At 36.8% G+C, this 19,337-nt stretch overlaps 3 protein-coding genes across 10 annotated transcripts; 1 reads left to right on the top strand and 2 right to left on the bottom strand.

The window, feature by feature from the left end:
* Positions 1 to 6,007: 6,007 nt before the first annotated feature.
* Positions 6,008 to 9,499, bottom strand: LOC117417961 (L-seryl-tRNA(Sec) kinase-like). The gene is made up of 6 exons (XM_034030405.3): positions 8,810 to 9,499; positions 8,022 to 8,307; positions 7,553 to 7,754; positions 7,051 to 7,126; positions 6,860 to 6,953; positions 6,008 to 6,544 (listed from the first exon to the last, which is right to left on the bottom strand). Exons 1-6 carry the CDS (start codon positions 9,026 to 9,028, stop codon positions 6,333 to 6,335), a joined length of 1,089 nt encoding a protein of 362 aa, XP_033886296.3. The 5' UTR covers positions 9,029 to 9,499; the 3' UTR covers positions 6,008 to 6,332.
* Positions 9,500 to 9,623: 124 nt separating this feature from the next.
* On the bottom strand, positions 9,624 to 14,203 carry LOC117417745 (RNA binding protein fox-1 homolog 2-like). Of its 6 annotated transcripts, none has more exons than XM_058985190.1 (8): positions 13,317 to 14,203; positions 12,952 to 13,071; positions 12,790 to 12,861; positions 12,203 to 12,258; positions 12,030 to 12,100; positions 11,517 to 11,667; positions 11,364 to 11,409; positions 9,624 to 10,875 (listed from the first exon to the last, which is right to left on the bottom strand). In XM_058985190.1, the coding sequence occupies exons 3-8, from the start codon at positions 12,842 to 12,844 to the stop codon at positions 10,673 to 10,675; spliced, it is 582 nt and encodes a 193-aa protein (XP_058841173.1). In that variant the 5' UTR covers positions 12,845 to 12,861; positions 12,952 to 13,071; positions 13,317 to 14,203; the 3' UTR covers positions 9,624 to 10,672. The 6 variants fall into 6 exon arrangements, with proteins under 6 accessions (XP_058841173.1, XP_058841172.1, XP_058841171.1 ...); XM_058985189.1 differs by lacking the exon at positions 12,952 to 13,071 and having other exon boundaries at positions 13,317 to 13,450; positions 13,614 to 14,203; XM_058985188.1 differs by lacking the exon at positions 12,952 to 13,071 and having other exon boundaries at positions 13,229 to 14,203.
* A 533-nt stretch (positions 14,204 to 14,736) lies between these two features.
* c13h10orf88 (chromosome 13 C10orf88 homolog) lies at positions 14,737 to 19,301 on the top strand. 3 transcript variants are annotated; one of them, XM_058985187.1, is made up of 6 exons: positions 14,737 to 15,420; positions 15,789 to 15,992; positions 16,285 to 16,357; positions 16,521 to 16,721; positions 17,196 to 17,638; positions 18,422 to 19,301. In XM_058985187.1, exons 1-6 carry the CDS (start codon positions 15,302 to 15,304, stop codon positions 18,645 to 18,647), a joined length of 1,266 nt encoding a protein of 421 aa, XP_058841170.1. In that variant the 5' UTR covers positions 14,737 to 15,301; the 3' UTR covers positions 18,648 to 19,301. The 3 variants fall into 3 exon arrangements, with proteins under 3 accessions (XP_058841170.1, XP_033885901.1, XP_033885902.1); XM_034030010.3 differs by having other exon boundaries at positions 14,738 to 15,416; XM_034030011.1 differs by having other exon boundaries at positions 15,274 to 15,403.
* Positions 19,302 to 19,337: the final 36 nt, after the last annotated feature.

Below are 19,337 nucleotides of genomic sequence, written 5' to 3'. Positions count from 1 at the left end.
TTTAAGCCTGGTGCAGTAAGCTGTACTATTGTCAGGCATATGTTCTAGGGGAAAAATACATCTGGGAGAGAAATCAAATAATACTGATGTATACTCTACCATACCAGCTCGATTTAAGTATTTCTAACGGGTACATTTATTATCCTTTAAGGAGGGGAGCTGTAATACCTGATTTGACTACAGAATAACCAAAATCCCATTTTAAGACTTCTTTAAACTAGTACAGACTGATACAATTTGCAGTCCGCACTATTAATACTTTTGGGAGAAGCACTGGCATCTGAAGTTGAACGAATGTCTGCCTGGCTTTGTTTGACGTCAGCCGCTCCTTGAGGTTTCCAAAACATTCAGGCCATGCTGTCCAAACCCAAGCTACGACACTCTACAATACCATATTGTTTCTTCAAGTGCTTCCACCACATCAGAAGGAAATGACTTGTACAGCAAGGATTATCAGTACTTTTTGGTGCATCGTGGTGCATTTCCTGAGCTGTTTGGCGTGAGATGTGTTACAGTAACAATATCATTAAGGCCTTGTAGCCCCCCTCCCTTTGTAGGTCAAAGTACATTTCAGTTACGTTCATTTTTATTAGCAGGATTGAGTACTCTGCTGTGTACCAGGTAGAAATACTTGTGTTGCATTATGCCTTAGTTACCAGTATGCGATGGAAAGGTGGCAGCTCATTTCAGATTTTCACAAAGAAATCAGAATCTGAATGAAAGTAAGAAATGTTATATTTTCCTGATTTAAAAAAAAAAAAAAAAAAAAACTGAATTATCCAGCACTTTCTAATTAGCCATGGGATATGATTGAAAGTGATCATTAGATGTGGAGAAGAATAAAGAATAAGAACTAATTACAAACAAACGTCATTTCAAGTCCAAAGTATTCAATAACATTTTAAAAATATATATTTTTAAACAGCATATTTTGTATCTGCATTATAGCAACTATTAGAATGTTTTAAATATTTCATTTTTTCAGTAACTTGTACATTTTATTGTGTGTGTGCTATAAATACTTTTTACATCACTAATTATGCCTTGAAAATTATTAATTTAGTAATGTGTTGGGATTAACTTTGTTTTTAAAATAAACCTGTAACTTTTCTTTGTTTATCCTTGTGATGCCATTGTGCTTTGGTTACATCAGTATAATTGCAAATGCCATCTAGTCCATTCTACACTGCAGTACAGTACATAAAATAGGGCTCCACTTACTTATCAGAACTATTTTTTTTTGTAAATTGACAACATCTGTTATTTTGCCAATTGAAAGACTTGCCAAATTGCTTTTTGACTCTGCAAATATATATACACACACAGTCGTCGCCGCTTTATCAGGACGCCTCAGGAGAAGGAAACATATCCTGAATAAACGGTTTTCCCAGTTAGAGAGGAAGTTGAGATTACCTTAGTCAAACAAAATTAATCGCACCTGCGATGTTGACACGGCAACTCTCTTTGCAACAGCAGCCTAAGAAACCACAGGAGACTCCTCCTTTTTTCAAGAGTTCAACATGGTTTACACAATTTACACAAGGCACAGTGTAATCACGTATTCATTGCACTGTGCTACGTGACCTGTCTTGCTCTCAAACGCGATCTCCATTCATCATTTGTAAATACTGTATCCCAATTAAACAAAGTGGCGTCCTAATTAAACGACATACATAGCATTGGGGAAAACTGTCTCCCAGAGTTGGATCCCATTTAAGCAGCAATCCCGATTGTCAATATCCCGATTAGGCAGCGCCAACTCTGTGTGTGTGTGTGTGTATATATATATATAGATAGATAGATAGATAGATAAAGATGGGCTTCAGTGAGTTACAGGAAAATAAATCCATCTAGGGTTTCTGTGATGTCATACATTACGAGGTCAAGTAATTTATAAACTGTCACAGAAACCCAAGATGGAATTGATTCTTGTAACTCACTGAAGCCCATTTATTATTTTTTTATAATACATTGATACCCTTGTGATGCTAATATTAAAGAAGACGAGGTTCAGCAGTAGTTTTTTTTTTTTTTAACTTGGTGTTTCAATCCTGTACAGACGTTCTATGTCGTTATCCGTTAGTGCTTCAGCTCTATTTAGATGATTGCTTTTACCTTGTTTTAATTTCCCGTTCCTCTGAGATATGAATGTACCAGCTTTACATAATTTTTTTTTTTTTAACATTCTCATTTTGTTTATCATTAATGAACATTTCTGTACTGTGGGTGTTTTCCAGTGATTGAAAACGAGCCATTTTATGTTTGAATTGAAAGTGATGATCTCGAGGAGGCAAATGGGTCAAAGTTCAAGTATATTTTTCTCTAGAGGGAACTCCCAATTTTTGACGTCAGTAGTGTGGTATTATACAGGATGCAAATATAGCCCTCATCCATGTCTATATATATATATATATAGATATACATATATATATATATATATATGTATATCTATATAATGTGTGTGTTTACATTCTCAGACACACTGCATTAAATGGGCAATAAAAGCTACACAAATAATTACCTTCCTAGTCACTATTGATTTAAAAAATTGCCCAACATGTGTGCATTTGTTTTTGTATAGTTTTCCTTTTCAGCTAAGAAAGTTTCTGACTTTCTGATGGTTTAGATGAAATTGCGCATGAACTAGTGTGCCATCATAACAGCAATATATCAGCCCTTTCTGATGAAGGGGTAGATAAAATGCCCCCATCACAAGTGTAAAAAACTACTGTACATATTTTGTTTTTCATCTAATGAAGATTGTTGTGTGTATATGTTGACTTGTCCCAGGTTGTGGCAACTTGAAGTTTGCAGTATCTAATACATAATAACAAAAACATGAAAGTTTTAACTACAAGTTAACATTTTTCTAATAAGGTGGTAGTCAATGTATAGTCTAGGATTGTTTTTGTTAAGCTGTGCTTAAAATTACTTATTTTGCTAAGCTTTGAAAAGTATCAGCATGGATGGGGGATCCACACACCAGTTTGAGAGTTTTAAGTGCCTACCAAAAATACTACAAACCAATAGTTTAATACAGTTGTGTAGTTTGAAGAACCTTGTGCACTACAGGAAAGCAACTGGCTAAACTGTCAAGGGTTACTTATGAAGCTACCTACCCTTTAACAACTTATTGTGAGAGTGTGTGTAATAATGTTATACAGTGAATATTCATGAGATGTGTATTTTACGGTGTCACATGTTTTACAGGTATCTGGTATGGACTCACAATCAGCTTATCATTGCATATAATTTGTAATTTTTTCAGTGTATTTGGCTTAACCCAGATTTTTTCCAAAGAAAATCATGTCAGGTGTGAAAAGGGAACAGTAGCCACTGCATAGCAACAATACACTAATCCTAACTGCATTGCATTTATGCAGCAATATTCAAATGCAAAATACAAAATTGCTTTTGTACACCATGCCTCTGCTTTTCATAATGCAACATGTAAACAGTGTGTTTTAAATTTTCAATACTTTTCAATACAATATAGTATTTTTTCAATACTATATTGTATTGAAAAAATAAATTATGAACTAAGTATACCACATAACACTATGATTAACAGTTTTTTTTTTACAATACAGACCACAGCTAGTATTTATTGAATGTTTTTGTGCTTCAATGCTTCTGGTAGTTGATGGAGTCAGCTTTCTTGTGATTGTCTGAGAAATGATACCGATTGTTACCGAACGAATTTCAACTGCCAGTCAATTCACTTTCAACCGTGCAGTGCGTTCAAAGAGTAGGTTGTCCTTGTTTGTTAGCATTACAGGTACTGTATTAGGTTTAGTTTTTTTGCAATTGCTTTTGCAACTGAATTGTCTGTCATTGGTAGTATTTTATATAATAGATTGTACATAATGCTGCATTCCAAGCTTTTTTTTTTTTTTTTTTTTTTTTTTGGAAGATGTGCTGTACGTATCCCAGTGATTTCCTTTAACATAATCTAGATGTTTGTTTTCATATTTATTAACATACCCACGGTCTTTAATAGCTGTAACTGAAATCAGATTCCCCTATGTTATTATTATTATTATTATTATTATTATTTATTTCTAAGCAGACGCCCTTATCCAGGGCGACTTACAATTGTTACAAGATATCACATTATTTTTTACATACAATTACATTATTTTTACATACAATTACCCATTTATACAGTTGGGTTTTTACTGGAGCAATCTAGGTAAAGTACCTTGCTCAAGGGCACAGCAGCAGTGTCACCACTTGGGATTGAACCCACGACCCTCCGGTCCAGAGTCCAGAGCCCTAACCACTACTCCACACTGCTGCAAGTGTGTAAGTTCAAAAGGGTGGCTTTTATTTTAAGATTGTGTTCAGCTGAAGAGTTCTCTGGTTTCTATAAACTTAGCACAATTGATTAATGGCCCTGTGTATGCTAATGGTAAATATCAAAGCAATAACACCTACTTACAGCACAGGAGACAGTAAAGGCAAGTTATGAAGCTGCGCAATACTCCAGTAACACTTAAGCAGATAAATTAGATCTTGTGTAACATTTGCTATTCTTAAAAACGTACAGACAAAGTTTTAAAAACAAAGTGTACCAATGTAAAAATGTAATAGGAAGAAAATATATATATAAAACATCACCTCTAAAGTCATTAGGAAAGGTATGCTAATATTGGAAAGTAATATGTAAATTGTTAACATACAGTATAGTATATAATCCAGCCTCTTTGCATCGCTCACACTTGCGATCCAATTGTCCAAGACAGGCAATGTTATTTTTTATTTATTTGATTTGATTTTTGCATACTCTTCAGATGCATATTTTGTTGTTGTACGTCATGCAATAAGTTGTGAAAATTGTGTGAATTGTAAATGTTTGTGCACAATACAAAAGAAAAAAAATAATAATTAAACTAAGCAAAAGTAGCAGTATTACTGTATATGTGACTTCATCTGTAGTTCAGCCTTAAATTACATCTGCATCACCATGAGAGTCCATAAATGATATATATGAGACAAATTCATATGAAGTCCTTTTGTGAATGTTTTGTCAGTCCTGTAATTTGGTCAATTAAGGGTATTACAATGATACGGAGATTTTGTCATAGATCAGGATAATGGCAAACAGGACATGCTTTCTGATCAAAGGGAATTGTAAAGGCTTGGCTATGGAAGAATGTAGTAAACAGACAACAAGAAATCATGGGAAATGGCTGCACTAAGATGGGTTAAAATACTTTCATTTTGAAGGTTTCTGAATGGCATGACTTTTGATTGGGATCGATGTGGGCCATCACATTATTTGTAGTGTCTTTTGTCTTACTCTCTTGTATGGTGTACCCTTTGATTTGATATTCCTGGTATAGAAATTGCACTGTTTTTAATGTATTACCTTTATTAAGGGTTGCATTTTTTACCTAGAGAAACAAACATAGTAGAAATAATGGTGCAAATTTATATTAATCATTTCAAGAAATAATACATGTACTCAAAGAGATTGATCCAGTGTTCCGTTTGGTTTTTCTTAAGTAATTTTATAGAATATTTAAAATGCTGTCTAACAAGGCTGGAATTTATTTATTTTAAAAGTAGAATATCATAGAGGCTTTTCAAATGTAAATCTTCTCTCAGACATTAACTAAAGGTACATGAAACTGAGACACTTAGATCAATCTTCTATGGCAGTGTATTTCCAATGTGAAAGCCTTTACTTTTCTCCTCTGGATGTACCTGAAACATTAATTGTGACAGTAATGTAATCTGTAACACCTGTAAATGAGTAAATTGTTGACATCAGTGCATTGTATGTGTAGAAACACAATTTATTAAAGACTGTGTAACTTAAACTAATGTCTATTTCAAACTTTAAAGCTCTGATTTTTGTACTTCAAAGTAAAAATCATTTTTCTAATGGGCTGCTAGTATGTTTGTGTTTTATTTGTTTACTTTTAAAACAAAACTTTCCCCACTCTACAAACCAACAATAGCCAAGAGGCAGTGTAATATACTGTACATTATTGCAAAGAAATGATTATGGAAATGTATTTATTTGTTGGAAGTATTAAAACAACAAAATAGCTTGGGTACATTATTTAAACATCCTTATTTATATACAGAGATTTTCAATATAAAACAGTGCTCCCTAGGTATTTCATGATTTGGTTGAGCCTACATTGACAGTAAATTGCACAAGCACTATATTTTACTATACAAGTACCTTCACTAATCCAGTTTTTAATATTTAACAATTTGAAGTCAGACAGCAAAATAAAACAGGGAGCTGGGATAAACCAGGGACGATGTCATCAAATAAGTAATAAAAACAGGTTCATCTCTAATAGATTACTTTGACTTCAAGGTGTATTTAAGCAAAACGTACCCACAATGTCCATTTTCAGTTGCTCAAACTGTGAGACAACTAACCTAACCACATCCTCCTCCCTGCCACCGAGGTCGATGGGATTCCCTCGCACATGTCCTCGCCTCAAGTCTTCCAGAAAAACTCCTTTCAGCTTGTTGAGCTCTGCAGCCAATAATCTCATGTTGTCAGGAGACAATTTATTATCTTTGAAAGACAAACAAATGCATAAAAAATGATCTGACACAAAAAAAACCCCAAAAAACTGCAGTTTATACCATTTGGGCACCAGGTGGCAACTAAGAGAAATGTCGTAACTAATTTATGTTCATGATCTGTATCTAGAAATTAATATTTTATTAGGCCATCTACCTCCCCATACTAGGATTTATGTATAAAAAAAACTAAAATAACTGCAACGAAGAATTTTGGTTCTGCACGTATGGACTACAGTAGCTGTGTTTCCTGGAAAAGGTACCTTCTCAAAGTAACAAAAAAAAATGCAATGAAGCTGTGACCTACCTTTTGCAGTTTTCATGGCCATGGATACAAGGTGCCTACATGCTTGATCAGCTTGGTGCAGAACACTAGTTGCACAACATAAGCGGTCTGCTTCCTAAACAGAACCAAAGAAGAAAAAACATTTTGTAATCACTCACATGTATCAGAACCCTTTGTGTATATTTTCTGTATGCAGCATGAATTCTCCAAACCTTTTGTTCTGTGTTATCCTCTGATGGTTTCAGGGGGTTGTCTAAAGCAGAGGAGAATAATGCAATCATCTTCTGTCTGAGTGAGAAAAGAAACAAAATACATTCACTTTGACTAAATGCACAGGACACAGAAGGCAAGATGACTAGTGGTGAAGTTATGAGCAAGACTGAGTTTTTGTTCAGAGTTCACAATCTTTTAAACAGTTTATTCTTGAAAGTGTTTTTAAAAAAAAAAATATATATATATATATATATATATATATATATATATATATATATATATATATATATCTCTCTCAACTGCTTAAAAATAAATGTTTAAGTCAAAATGTGCTTTATGTAAAAATATTAATGTATGTTTTGTACTTGCAGTAGTGGTAAACTGACATCATTGATTGGGTCCATTTGAAAATTAACAGCAAATTAAACTACATATTTACAAAACTTTGGATCCAGTGTAAAGTTAATTATTAAATGTATTATTCTTGTAAAACTGCCCTACATGTGGTCATCTGAAATACAGCCCCCACTCTCCAGCAGCAAGCTGTTCTGCTCCCAGGGGTGTTTTCTGGGGTTAGGAGGCTCAATCCTGTGAGACATGGCCACAATGACCTCATCTGGCACTGGGCTACTTCTCTGCCGATTCCTCCACAGGCATAAATCCTGGGAACACTCTAGGAACACCTGGCAGAATCCCAGAGAACCTAAACAACAACAACAAAAAAAAAGTGTGATCACAGGGATGGAAATAAGATTCCCTTTGCATAGCAGTTCAATCCATTCCTGGTTTTACTATGAGTTTAACAGAACACACCTGAGCTTGCTACCTATTCACTGTGGCTAATCAAGCTTGTATAAAACCTGGAATGAGTGGAACTGCTATGCTATCGGAGTCTTATATCGATTCCTGGATCATTTAATTTCACACTTAATTTAAAGCAAATGTACAAGATGCCTCTAGTAATACTTACTCTTCCTTGCGAGCTGGAAAACTTCATATCTCATGCTCCAATAGTAAAAGTTATCATCTAAAACAATCAGAAGGGGTCTGGAAGCCGACTGATGGGGAAGGTGTGTTCCACTGATTTCTGTTTCAGAGGACAAAGCACTCCGTGGCTGCAGGCTGTGAATAAAGCGCTTCCAGGTGACATCCTCTCTGAAGGGAGGTTCACACAGCGTGGGTGAGCTGCCAAGGAGCTGCAGAAAGTATTCCAGGCACTGGAGCAGTTTGAGCCTGTACGACCTCCAGCTGGGGAGCTGAAAAGAACATCTAATTTTATTTATTTTTAACATGGTATTTTTGCATTTCTTGGTAAAAACAACCATTTATATTTTACTGGCGATACCATATATATATGGTATCGCCAGTAAAAAATATCTCTATCTATCTCTCTCTATATCTATCTATCGAGAGAGTTAAGACACACACACACAATTATTATCCAACATTCAGCTATGGAAATAAGACTCCAATTGCATTGCAGTTTGACCTATTTCAGGTTTCACAAGGTGCTTAATTTGTGCCACCTGAGCTTAACTGGGCAAGATACTGACAGAAAAAAACCTAAATAAACTCTTAGTAAACCCGGAATAGCTCAAACAGCTGTGCACAGTCCAAACGATTTTCACATAAAACAGATTTACAAGGAATACAGCATTAAAAATTAAACAGTTGTCGCTGCTGTGTACTGCTAGTAATGTTGGTTATTCGTCTAGTCAGTGGTTACCATGTTAAACCCGTCATTATTTATTATCTTACCGTTTCATCTACAGTGTCTGACTCTCGGAGCTCCAACTGCAAGTTAAACGCTTGCTCTGGAATGACATCATCGTAAGAAACCACCGCGCAGCCCCAACGCCTCCGCCGCCAAAGGTATTCTGGAAGAGCCCGTGATAAGGTCGACTTCCCCGCCGCTGGAAGACCGAACAGGACACACACACATACCTGTCTCTCCACCGGCTCGATAGCGCTACTCATACTGCTGCGGTGGTGTTTGACTGGTTATAGAGACATGCTGGTGTGAAAAATAATTAGTTTAAACAACATTATCCAAAATACTGCTACATTTTATACCTCTGAATAAAATGTAATTGCTCACGTATTTGCGTGTTTCAGTTAAAAATGAACAAACACTTTTACTTCCTTGTTTTGGAATTTGAAAAAGGGACGTTTCCGGAGGTTGTGCCACTGTAATCTACACACTGTCTAACCTATCCGCACAGTGAATTAAAAAAAAGGGCGGTCCTTATACGATTCCTCTTGTTTTGAAGGGGCAGTGAAGTTTTTAAAGAACATCACTAAAGGATGTGAATACAGCCACAGCACACTGAAATACTAGCCCCGTCTTTATTTTTACATAGCGCCTTTCATAGTGGACCACCATCACAAAGCGCTTTACAAGATACGAGACTAGGGTGTGTGAACTATGCATCAGCTGCAGAGTCACTTACAACGTCTCACCCGAAAGACGGAGCACAAGGAGGTGAAGTGACTTGCTCAGGGGCACACGAGTCAGTGGCTGAGGTGGGATTTGAACCGGGGATTAGCGTATAATCAACCACAGTACATGACCTCGAAAATAAATTGATATATTTATTAATATTACATAAAATGAAGTCAAAATGCACTCGAAAACAAAATTATAACGCAGCTTGAAAAAATTACCAGACGGAACATAAATATTATACCTAAAAGTACAAAAATAAACACCCACATAACTATTAATCTGTGAAAAGACAGATTAATAAAAAAGAAAGTATCCTTTACTTTTCAGAGGTGAAGCAGCACAATCAAGAGGTGTCTGAACCTGCATTATTTCACTATGTCAAATATAACACTGATCCGTGCATTTTATTAAAACTTAGAAATACTTAACATGCATTTGTCAAAGTAAACCGAGACAGATAGGACCACATCACATTGACCATATTGTAAATCATTTTAAAAGAAATAGTTTGTCACTGAAGTAGTTTACATCACTAAAGTTTTTACAAGTAACGCTAAACTGTAAGAATCAACTGCAGTACATTCAAACTAGAATAACTCTGTATTACAGTGTAGTTGTCTGTACAATGAGAAAAATCACATATTTTATAACCTAGTGGTCAACTATATTATAATGGTAACGTTTTACATGTATTCTTCCAAAATGAAACATTCAGTAAGTGCACAAACTGTTAAAGCAACAGTTAGCTACAAAATAAAATAAAATAAAATAAACAGAAACTGCAGTAGTCCTAGTCCAGCAGATTGTGTTGCTCTTAAAGCTGGGGTGACTTTAAAGGAACAGATCCCAGTTATTGTTCTTGCCTCGTGTAATACAATGCTACAGCTGCTGAACTAGAGAAGAAAACACTCATTTTAGAAAACTAAATATTTGAATAGAAAAGAATTGCCTACCCAGGTCTGCTAAAGTAAAGAACATACTTTAAATTCGCCAAACATCCAGTTGTAACACTGTACTGGGAACTGTCGATGAAAACTTGCATTCTCAAATCGCATTGCCTAAATTGTATGCATGAACTAAATTGGTATTACAGTGCAGCTGTAACCCTTTTGGTTGCTATGGTGATTGAATGGCGCGACAACCGCAGCAGCGCTATCATTTTGATTTAATTCAGATCATAGCCTTCTGATTTCTAATTGCAATTTCTGGATTTCAATTTCTAACTTCTTTATCTCCAGCAGCATTTTCTTTTCTTCCAGTTTCTCTTTCTTCACAGCCGTCTTCAAGCCAAATTGATTCTCATCTTCCTGATCAGAAACCATCTCCACACCGTGGCGTGCAAACAGTCTCCTACCTCCCATAGCTCCTTTGCAAGAACCTGAAAGTGCAATAAAAAACAACATGGCAACTTGTTGCCTGTTCCATTACTACATTCATTTAAATCATTGCCTTCAGCCAATGTGTAAAGTCTCGTAACAATTGCAATTCCTTCCCCACTCACACAACCATACTTTAAGATTCTCAATAAACTATGAAACTAAAAAGGGCTGTATTTAAATCGTTTCAAATGGCTGTGCTCAGGAGGTTGTGATCAACCCACTGAATCGCATAGACCTTTGTGAAGATATGAGATTCCCTACCAGCCCATACGTGTGGGATGACATTTCCTATTAACGTCCCATTCAATGGGTTGTTAACAATCAGATTGAATAGTGTGAAATATCCTTACATCCTGTCCCAAGGGAAATACAGCACACCCCATCAGGAATACTACAAGTACAATCCTATAATTGCCTATGAAGTAACCTTTACTCATAATGATATACAAGCCTGGATGTGCATACTACTATGTTAATTTCTACTTACAGGCACTGCAACCGTTTGACTCTTCTTTCACTCTTAATTCTTTAACCTGTAAGGGATAAAGCTCTAGGTTCAATTCAGGAAGATCATTTCCTTAAGATGACCACTGAAAAATACACCATAAAAAATAAATAACAAAATGTGGTTTCATTTTACCTTCGTTTCAAAGGTGGTGCATTCATGGGAACTCACTCTGGACGCATAGGCACACCTGACAATGATTCGACGGCCCTCGTACACACTGTCATTCAGGCGACTGATTGCCTGCTGTGCGCTGTTTTGGTTGGCAAAATCCACAAAGGCGAAGCTTAAAAGAACCAAAGCAAAGGTTACAGTGAAAAACAATCAAATGCACCAAAATCAAATGCTGCACAAATGTGTGAACATCATAAACCAGGCAGCTTTATACTGCATAAGCCACAAGATATAACCAGCGAGAACACAACTACTGACACTTTGAAGAGTTACCAGTTTTGCTTAAATACATTTTTTTTTCCCCCCAGGAATACCAAGATATATTGTAGCAACAAATGCCCCAACCCCCAGCACTACAAACAAGCCCAGGTTCTTACATTGTCTATAAGGCCAGGGTACACACCCAAATAAGATAGACCACTTCCACAGAGCTATGCCCAAAGTTTCAAATGATAATGAAATGGCCCAACTTACCACTTTTCTTCTGAATGCACTATTCGAATACTGAGTGGATTAAATGCCTTGAACAGATCTGCAATCTCTTGCTGAATATACAAAACAAAATGCAATATATGTATATTCCCATTTTCATGTGGCAAATGATTAAATTGTTGCATTTTCTTACATTGTCGTTCTGCAATACCTACCTTCCTGACACTGAAGGGGATGTTGCCCACATACACCTCACGCTGTGACTTTTCCACTGTTAAAATAAGTTAAATAAATAAATGTAGTCATTGATTGTGTGTAGGTTACGGTATTTCCTATTCTCTGAATTTGATTGGTGGATCAGTGCAAGCCAGATGCACAGGCTTGTCATGTGACTTCAGAATTGGGTAATTGTGGTCTAAAGGGTTAGGATTAACAAACTTTGTAGATGACATCATTTTGATAACTTACAAAAACACTGCATTAGAAAATAAACCAATATTTAAGCCACTATGCATTTGCATTTCAATTTAAATCTATCGGAAAGCATGTTCCACACAAGAGGCTGTGTGGTCCAGTGGTAAAAGAAAAGGGCTTGTAACCAGGTGGTCCCCGGTTCAAATCCCAATTTACTCACTTTGTGACCTTGTGCTCCATCAGATGAGACGTTGTTGTAAGTGACTCTGCAGCTGATGCATAGTTCACACACCCTAGTCTCTGTAAATCGTCTTGGATAAAGGCGTCTGCTAAATAAACAAATACTACTGCTCACCAGCCTAGTAGTTCTGTGCTGCACAATATTTACCTCGTTTCTGGTAAATGGTTTCCATTGTGGAGTTAGTATGCTCTTTGAAATCCATCTTATCTTCAAGGTATCCTTGGAAAAATACAAAACTAACGGTTCATATTTGTAAAACCTCACATATAAATCATTCGACACGATTTTGTAATTGGTTCATGCATTTACTTATTTATTTTTGTGTGCACGTCGTTTTGTAGTCTGCCTTGTGTCCGTGTTTGTTTGCGGTTTGCACCCTGGCCTCCACTGACGGTCCTGAGACACCTTCACCGTTTAGTTTCGGCCAGGCTGTTTTCCGTGAACAACAAAAAAAAAAACCCAAGAAACAAACAACTTCTCTAACAATCAATGTGTACCCTTACTGTGTTCTATACTTCCCCTTCTTATATTTTCAATATGCTAACAAACATGAGAGTATACACATATATACCACTAGTAAACTTACCTATACCACACGTGGAAGGAAAAACTGCCAAAAATGTTTGTTTACAAAAAAAAAAAAATTGGTATAAATAAAATGGGTTAATACTCACGACACTAATGGAACCGTAACTTTGCAGCTGAAAAGTAAATACAAGATATTCTGCAGAGCTGTGACTCCGTGTTCAGTTTATCTTACCCACGTGGTCTCAGTCATTTGCGGCTTCCTTTCAATTCCACGTGTTTGCTAGGAAGTTAGTACGACAGCAGTGTTATCTTAGCTGAGGCATGTGTTTGTATTTTTGTTATATTAAATAAATAAATAATAATAACGGGCAAAATCATTTTAAGTGAGAGTGGTTGTACAGAGGCTCAAAATACTGTACCCAGTGAAGCCAAGTTGTGTGTACCTTAGATTTAAAGGTGTAAGGTAGCTGTGTTTTGCTTCCTCCGTTTAAAAGTTAGGATTTACCATGTGATGAATAATACAAACCTATACTGCAACCAGTAGTGACAGGAGAATTTTTGTCTCCCAGACCTGAATTAAATACAAATCATAGTGTTGACAAAATAACTTTATGGTGGCTGGTTTGACAGACCCTGGTTATATAACTAATGCTTGGCTACTTTTGTCTTAATTATTAAGTAGTCCGGGATTAGTAATCAGACTCTGAAACCAGTCAATAAGGTATGATTATAGCAGTGTCCATACACCTCATGCCCCAGAGAGTGACATGGTGACAACCAGCTGGTTTGAAATCTTCAAAGCCAGGGGAAGGTCTAGAAACGTTATGGATGGGACAGCCCACATGCAAAACTTGTGGTGTTCAAACTATTTGTACAACCTGTCCGAGGTATGACACAGGCCCGGTTTTTGGGATGGAACCGCATAACAGTCTCGCGTTTTGATTGGTCCATGTCTGTCACATGAATATGTCGTCACACGAGTGGAAAAGCTTGCAGGCATTTTAACATTGTGATCAGAGAGAGAGAGTGATCTGCTTTCCACAACCTTACCATTAAAATATAATGTGGTATTACGCTGTACTGATATAACAAACTATGGGTGATTACTTTATATTAATTATCATGTTATGCACGAATGTAAGAATTGAGGTATGACAGTCCTGTGTCATACCTCACCTGTGCTGACACATTAACAAATATTTCTCTAGGGTAAAGAGACCTACCAGTACTTTCCCGACTAAAACAAAGCAAACCAAAAAAAAAAAAGCAGACAACGTTATACAAGCTTCTATTGCTAATGTTACCGCTCTCTCTCGTTTGTAAACTTACATGTATGTCTTATTAGGCCTCACTCAGTGGTCTATCCTTTTGCTGGTTTCATCTACACTAAAGCAAGGTGCACATTTAAAACAAACACACACATAGAAATATTACAAATAGTGAATAATACAAATTAAATAGTTTAAAATATAAGTTTACATATCCCAGTATTAAAATGTAGGACATTTATTTTCGGGCAGAATTTGTGGCTACCCGTTTAGCATGGGTCCTTCAGCAGGTTCGCCGCTTTGGCCTGTCATAACAAATCTGTATGTTGTGTTATTGCTTTTGCTGCTAATTTGTTCAGTCATTTATTCGGAACGTGTACTGTTGTTGGCTAATAATTCCTCACGATTCGATAACTATATGAATTGCCTTCGGTATATTTAATAAACAATGTGATGTGCACAAAGAGAGAGGGGGAGGGTGAATTGCAAATCACTTTAGGAAAATAAATCAGGTTTTCAACAAAGCTTATGGAAGACGGTTACAAAAAAAACAAAACATTCTTATCAATGTTCTTGATTAATAATATGTAGTTTAGCCGGCTGTTAATTCATTATTAATTCGAGGCTCCTGACTAAACTGTATCGTTACAGTTTACAAATTACAGTTCCTTATTGCCAAGTTTGCAATTAATTTAACAATAACAGATTTGGCGTGCACAAGTACCGTATACATTTTCTGTGCAACTTCTGTTAAGCACGTTGAATAGTAACACGGTGATTGTAATATTTTAATTATCTAATTAATAATATTAATAATAATAATAATAATAATATGGCAAACCAGTTTTTGTACTCAAGTAAAAATGCACTCATTTCTGCACGTTCGTCTTGGGAGCCTTCCTCTCCTGACCAGCTCTGGGATGTTTTGTGCTTGGTTCCTGCTGAGTTATCAGAAAAATGCTCAGGTGACTCAAATAAGTACGTAAGTAGTTTCTGTTCATGAATATTAGCATTGTGTTTTCCACCAAGAATGTTCTATAGGGCGGCTCTAGGTTTGAAAGTAGTCGATATTAGACTTTTTGTGTTGTTGCATACTAATCCTTTAGTGTACATTGAAGCATGGTCATCTTATGATTATTCTAACAGATGAATAAATATTTTACTTATTGGTCATGTGTTAGTGCTGGCAGACCAAGTGCTATTTTATTGTTCAAAGCAATAAATGAGAGCAAATGTATGATCTCGGTCTATACACTTGCTTTAGTCCTGTCAAAAAAGGTAAGCAATAGATTTTATATATTTGTTAACACTCAAATCCCAACCGTTATTCCTCCTGCTTGTACTTCATAGGGATGAGCTAGTGTTTCTGGAGCAGCCGCAGGATAATGGGGGAGATTCCCCCTGTGTGCTTCATCTCCAGTGTACCTCGCAGGGAGGCTGTGAAATCGCCTTTCTGCAGGTGGTAAGCGAGGCTCGCATCATAGAGGTGTATTCAGACACAGAGTACTGTGGCACTTGTCCAGGAGAGAAAGTCAGCAGTTTGCAAATCAATGGGTATGTTTTTTATGATTATTATTACTTTACATATATAAATGTCCGATAGCGTCCCATTTAAATTCCATTTAGGTCAATAGTCTTGGCTCCCCTAGCTTGATTATAAGTGCCTTTGATATTTCTTACTTTCACTAGAGGCACTAGTGTTGCAGGGGGGTAGTTAATGGTTACATTCTGATGCACCAGATATACATGGAGATATAAACTTCACTAGGCTGTAATGACACTAACAGGAAATGAAACCTAGCAATTCTAGAAGAATACATTAGTTAAAAATAATTTTCTTTTGCAGTGTTAATGAAAGTATTTCATTGTATAAGAAACGGGTACATCTCGAGTGTCCTGTGACGTCTTGTGAAGTGAAGGTAAGAATGCCTGGTATTGTGGAAGCAGAACTGTGAGTTGTCAACTGCATAGTTATACAATGTAACGCTGTGTAACTTTTCTTTAATGGTTCAGTTTGAAACTATTGAAATGGTACCATTACAATCCCTCCTGCTATACTTTAACCGATGATTTTTTCTCCAGTTACTTTCCCTAGGTAGAAAAAACAGAGTGGGTGTTAATAATGTTTTGTTAGGAGTGAAACCTGTCAAAAAGCTTGCAAGCTTTCCTTCAGGAGGAACGAGCATTGACCTGGAGCGAGTTCAGACAATGGTGGAGTCCATGGGAACCAAGCTTTCCCCAGGAGCACAGCACCTCATGGACATGGTCCAGTTTCAGCAGAAGGTAGGTCAAGTGTTGCAGAGCATATGGGACTGTAAGAGGACAAGGTGCTGGGTGGGTTGAAAAGAGAAACTTATGATGAAATAGCAGAGATGAATAGCAGAGTGCTATTTAAAATAAGATGTTATATCTATTGAAGGGTTTACTACAGTACTACAATAAGGAAGGTAACTTGTATTCTCTGCTTGGGAACTCCATGTTTTCATGCTGCGCCTTTTAAGGAACTCACAAGGACATACCCCACCACTGTGCAGCACTGACTGTTAATATGATGCCCTTTAGCCATTGGTAATGCTTCCTCGCGGACTCGCATGTTTTTCCCTTTTGTTAAATAAACTTTTTAAACACTGGAGTAAACAATTAGAAAATATATATCTTCCTTTGTGTTACTAAGTGATAATGTTAATTTGTCCTTAATTTATATCCCTAGAGAAAAACAGTAATGAAAATAAGAATAATAGTATTTAATATTTCCAGAACCAGCAAGATAATCTGGGAGGCTTTCTGGGGCTTCTCATGGGAAATAGACAGTTTGCAGCTCTTGGAAAAGAAAATGCAGGATCCAGGCCGACCCCTGACGTCAATGCACAAACTGCAGAGGATTTTGAATTAGCAGGGGACAGCTTGGATCACAACTCTGCTTCTAGCCTTGAAGCAGAAGTCACTGCGGGAGGAGTGCTGACTACTGAAAATCTTCAGCATCCTTTTGGAGTGGACAACGGGCCCCCCCCTGCAAACCAAATCACAGACATGGTCTCATCCTACCTGCGTAACCAAACCAAACAGAAGCAGAACACTATCAGTGTAGACATGCTGCCGTTCCTTCAGAGTGTGTGCGGTCAGGTGAAACAGCTGCGCATTGAGGATGGAGCACAGAAGAGTGAAGCGGTGCAAAGGAGCAAGCCAAGTCCAGAATTGGAGTAAGTGTAAAACAAGCATTCTGTTACAGTATCAACTAATTTAAAAATAATCCATTCCTGTTTCCACTAGAAATGCACACACACTGGGATGGAGACACATCTTCATTTAACTTGCTGTGTATAAGGAAAGTGATCTCCCTTGTGGACAGTATTGGAACTGCATTCATCTGATACTGCTAATCTTTACAACTTGAAACCTTGTTATACAATATAATATCTTATTATATAGCGCCTTTCATAGTGGACCACCATCACAAAGTGCTTTACAGAGGTAGGTTGTGAATTGTGCATTATATGCAGTCACTTACAATAGGACATTGATTTAACATCTCATCCACAGGGTGGAGCACAAGGAGGTTAAGTGGCTTGCTCAGGGTCACGCAGTGAGTCAGTCAGTGGCAGAGGTGTGATTTGAACCGATGACCTTCTGGCTACAAGCCCTGGACTTTATCCACTGGACTACACAGCCTCTTAAAGTTTAAAAAAAAAATGCATTGTTTTGAAGATGTAATAAAAATTTATAAATATGAAAAACTTACACAACACATGTGGCTAACACTGTTGCTGGGATAACATGTTTTTTTTCCATAAGGCAAGACGCAAATTAATCCTAGAAAGATGTACAACACAGGCATAAAAGTTTGACTTCGAATTTAAAAAAGTCCGACCAGAAATGAAAAACTGCTACAGTATGCAATGTTGGCATTTTGTACATTTTCCTATAGAACTGTCTGAAATGTTACAGCTGAGCTGATTTCACTGCTCTGTTTGTTTGTTCTACAGAAAGGAACACGTGTGCTGCTCTTCATTAGAGAAGGTGCTTGAGAAGCAGATGGAGATGATGGAGAAAAGACTCATGCACTGCATAGACCAGCGTCTGAATGCACTGGAGGACAGCCTGGAGAGAAAGGTCCAGTCCGCGCTGGACATTGTTCGGAGGGCTGATGGCCCCAATACGGTCAAACAGGACTGTGGTTGCCATGGAGCACTGGTAAATGGAAATGCATAACCAAGACCAATCAGACAATGAGCAGAGTAAATGAAATGGGACTCTATTCAGACAATTATAATGCGCGCAGATCTAAATACTGCTGCTATTTTATGTTGTTAAAATAGGGCGTTAAATGTATTGTTAAAAACAAAACACTAAAGAGCACTGTTACCAGATGCCTTACCTTGGTACCTAATGGGCCATTTTTAGACCTACCTCTGTTTAGTTCAGTTGAACAGACCCGCTTGTGTGTGTTACTAATGAAGTTAATATTTGAGCTGCATAGCCCCAGACCATTTACCAAAATAGTAAAAACCCTCATTCTTGTTCTAGCCCCCCATCACCAGTTTGACCAGAATGCAGCTTGTTGTTGACAGCAGCAGCATTTTAGAAAGGGATATTGTTTTTAAGTAAGTGTATGTTGCAGTTTGAGTGCATTTATTTTTTCTAAAACGGTATTATACAAGAAACCACTATCAGTTGATTATTTTTTGGGTTAAATTTTTAATGCACAAAACCATATCCTGCTTTCATGGTGTACTCTGCACAATGTGATATTTTCAAGATATAAACCTTTTAAAATGTTTATGGTAACGTTTGATTAGTGCAGCATTTTTGTTAAAGGGAGGTGTTACATTCAGGCAATTAAAGAATGTGTATTTATAAAGTTAATGCCTCTGAGTTATATTTTTAGTACAGTTAAAATCT

Source organism: Acipenser ruthenus, chromosome 13 (assembly GCF_902713425.1).
Source record: "Acipenser ruthenus chromosome 13, fAciRut3.2 maternal haplotype, whole genome shotgun sequence".
In the NCBI taxonomy this organism is placed as follows: domain Eukaryota; kingdom Metazoa; phylum Chordata; class Actinopteri; order Acipenseriformes; family Acipenseridae; genus Acipenser; species Acipenser ruthenus.
The sequence above is the reverse complement of the archived record's forward strand: the minus strand, read 5'-3'. Positions and strand labels throughout refer to the sequence as shown.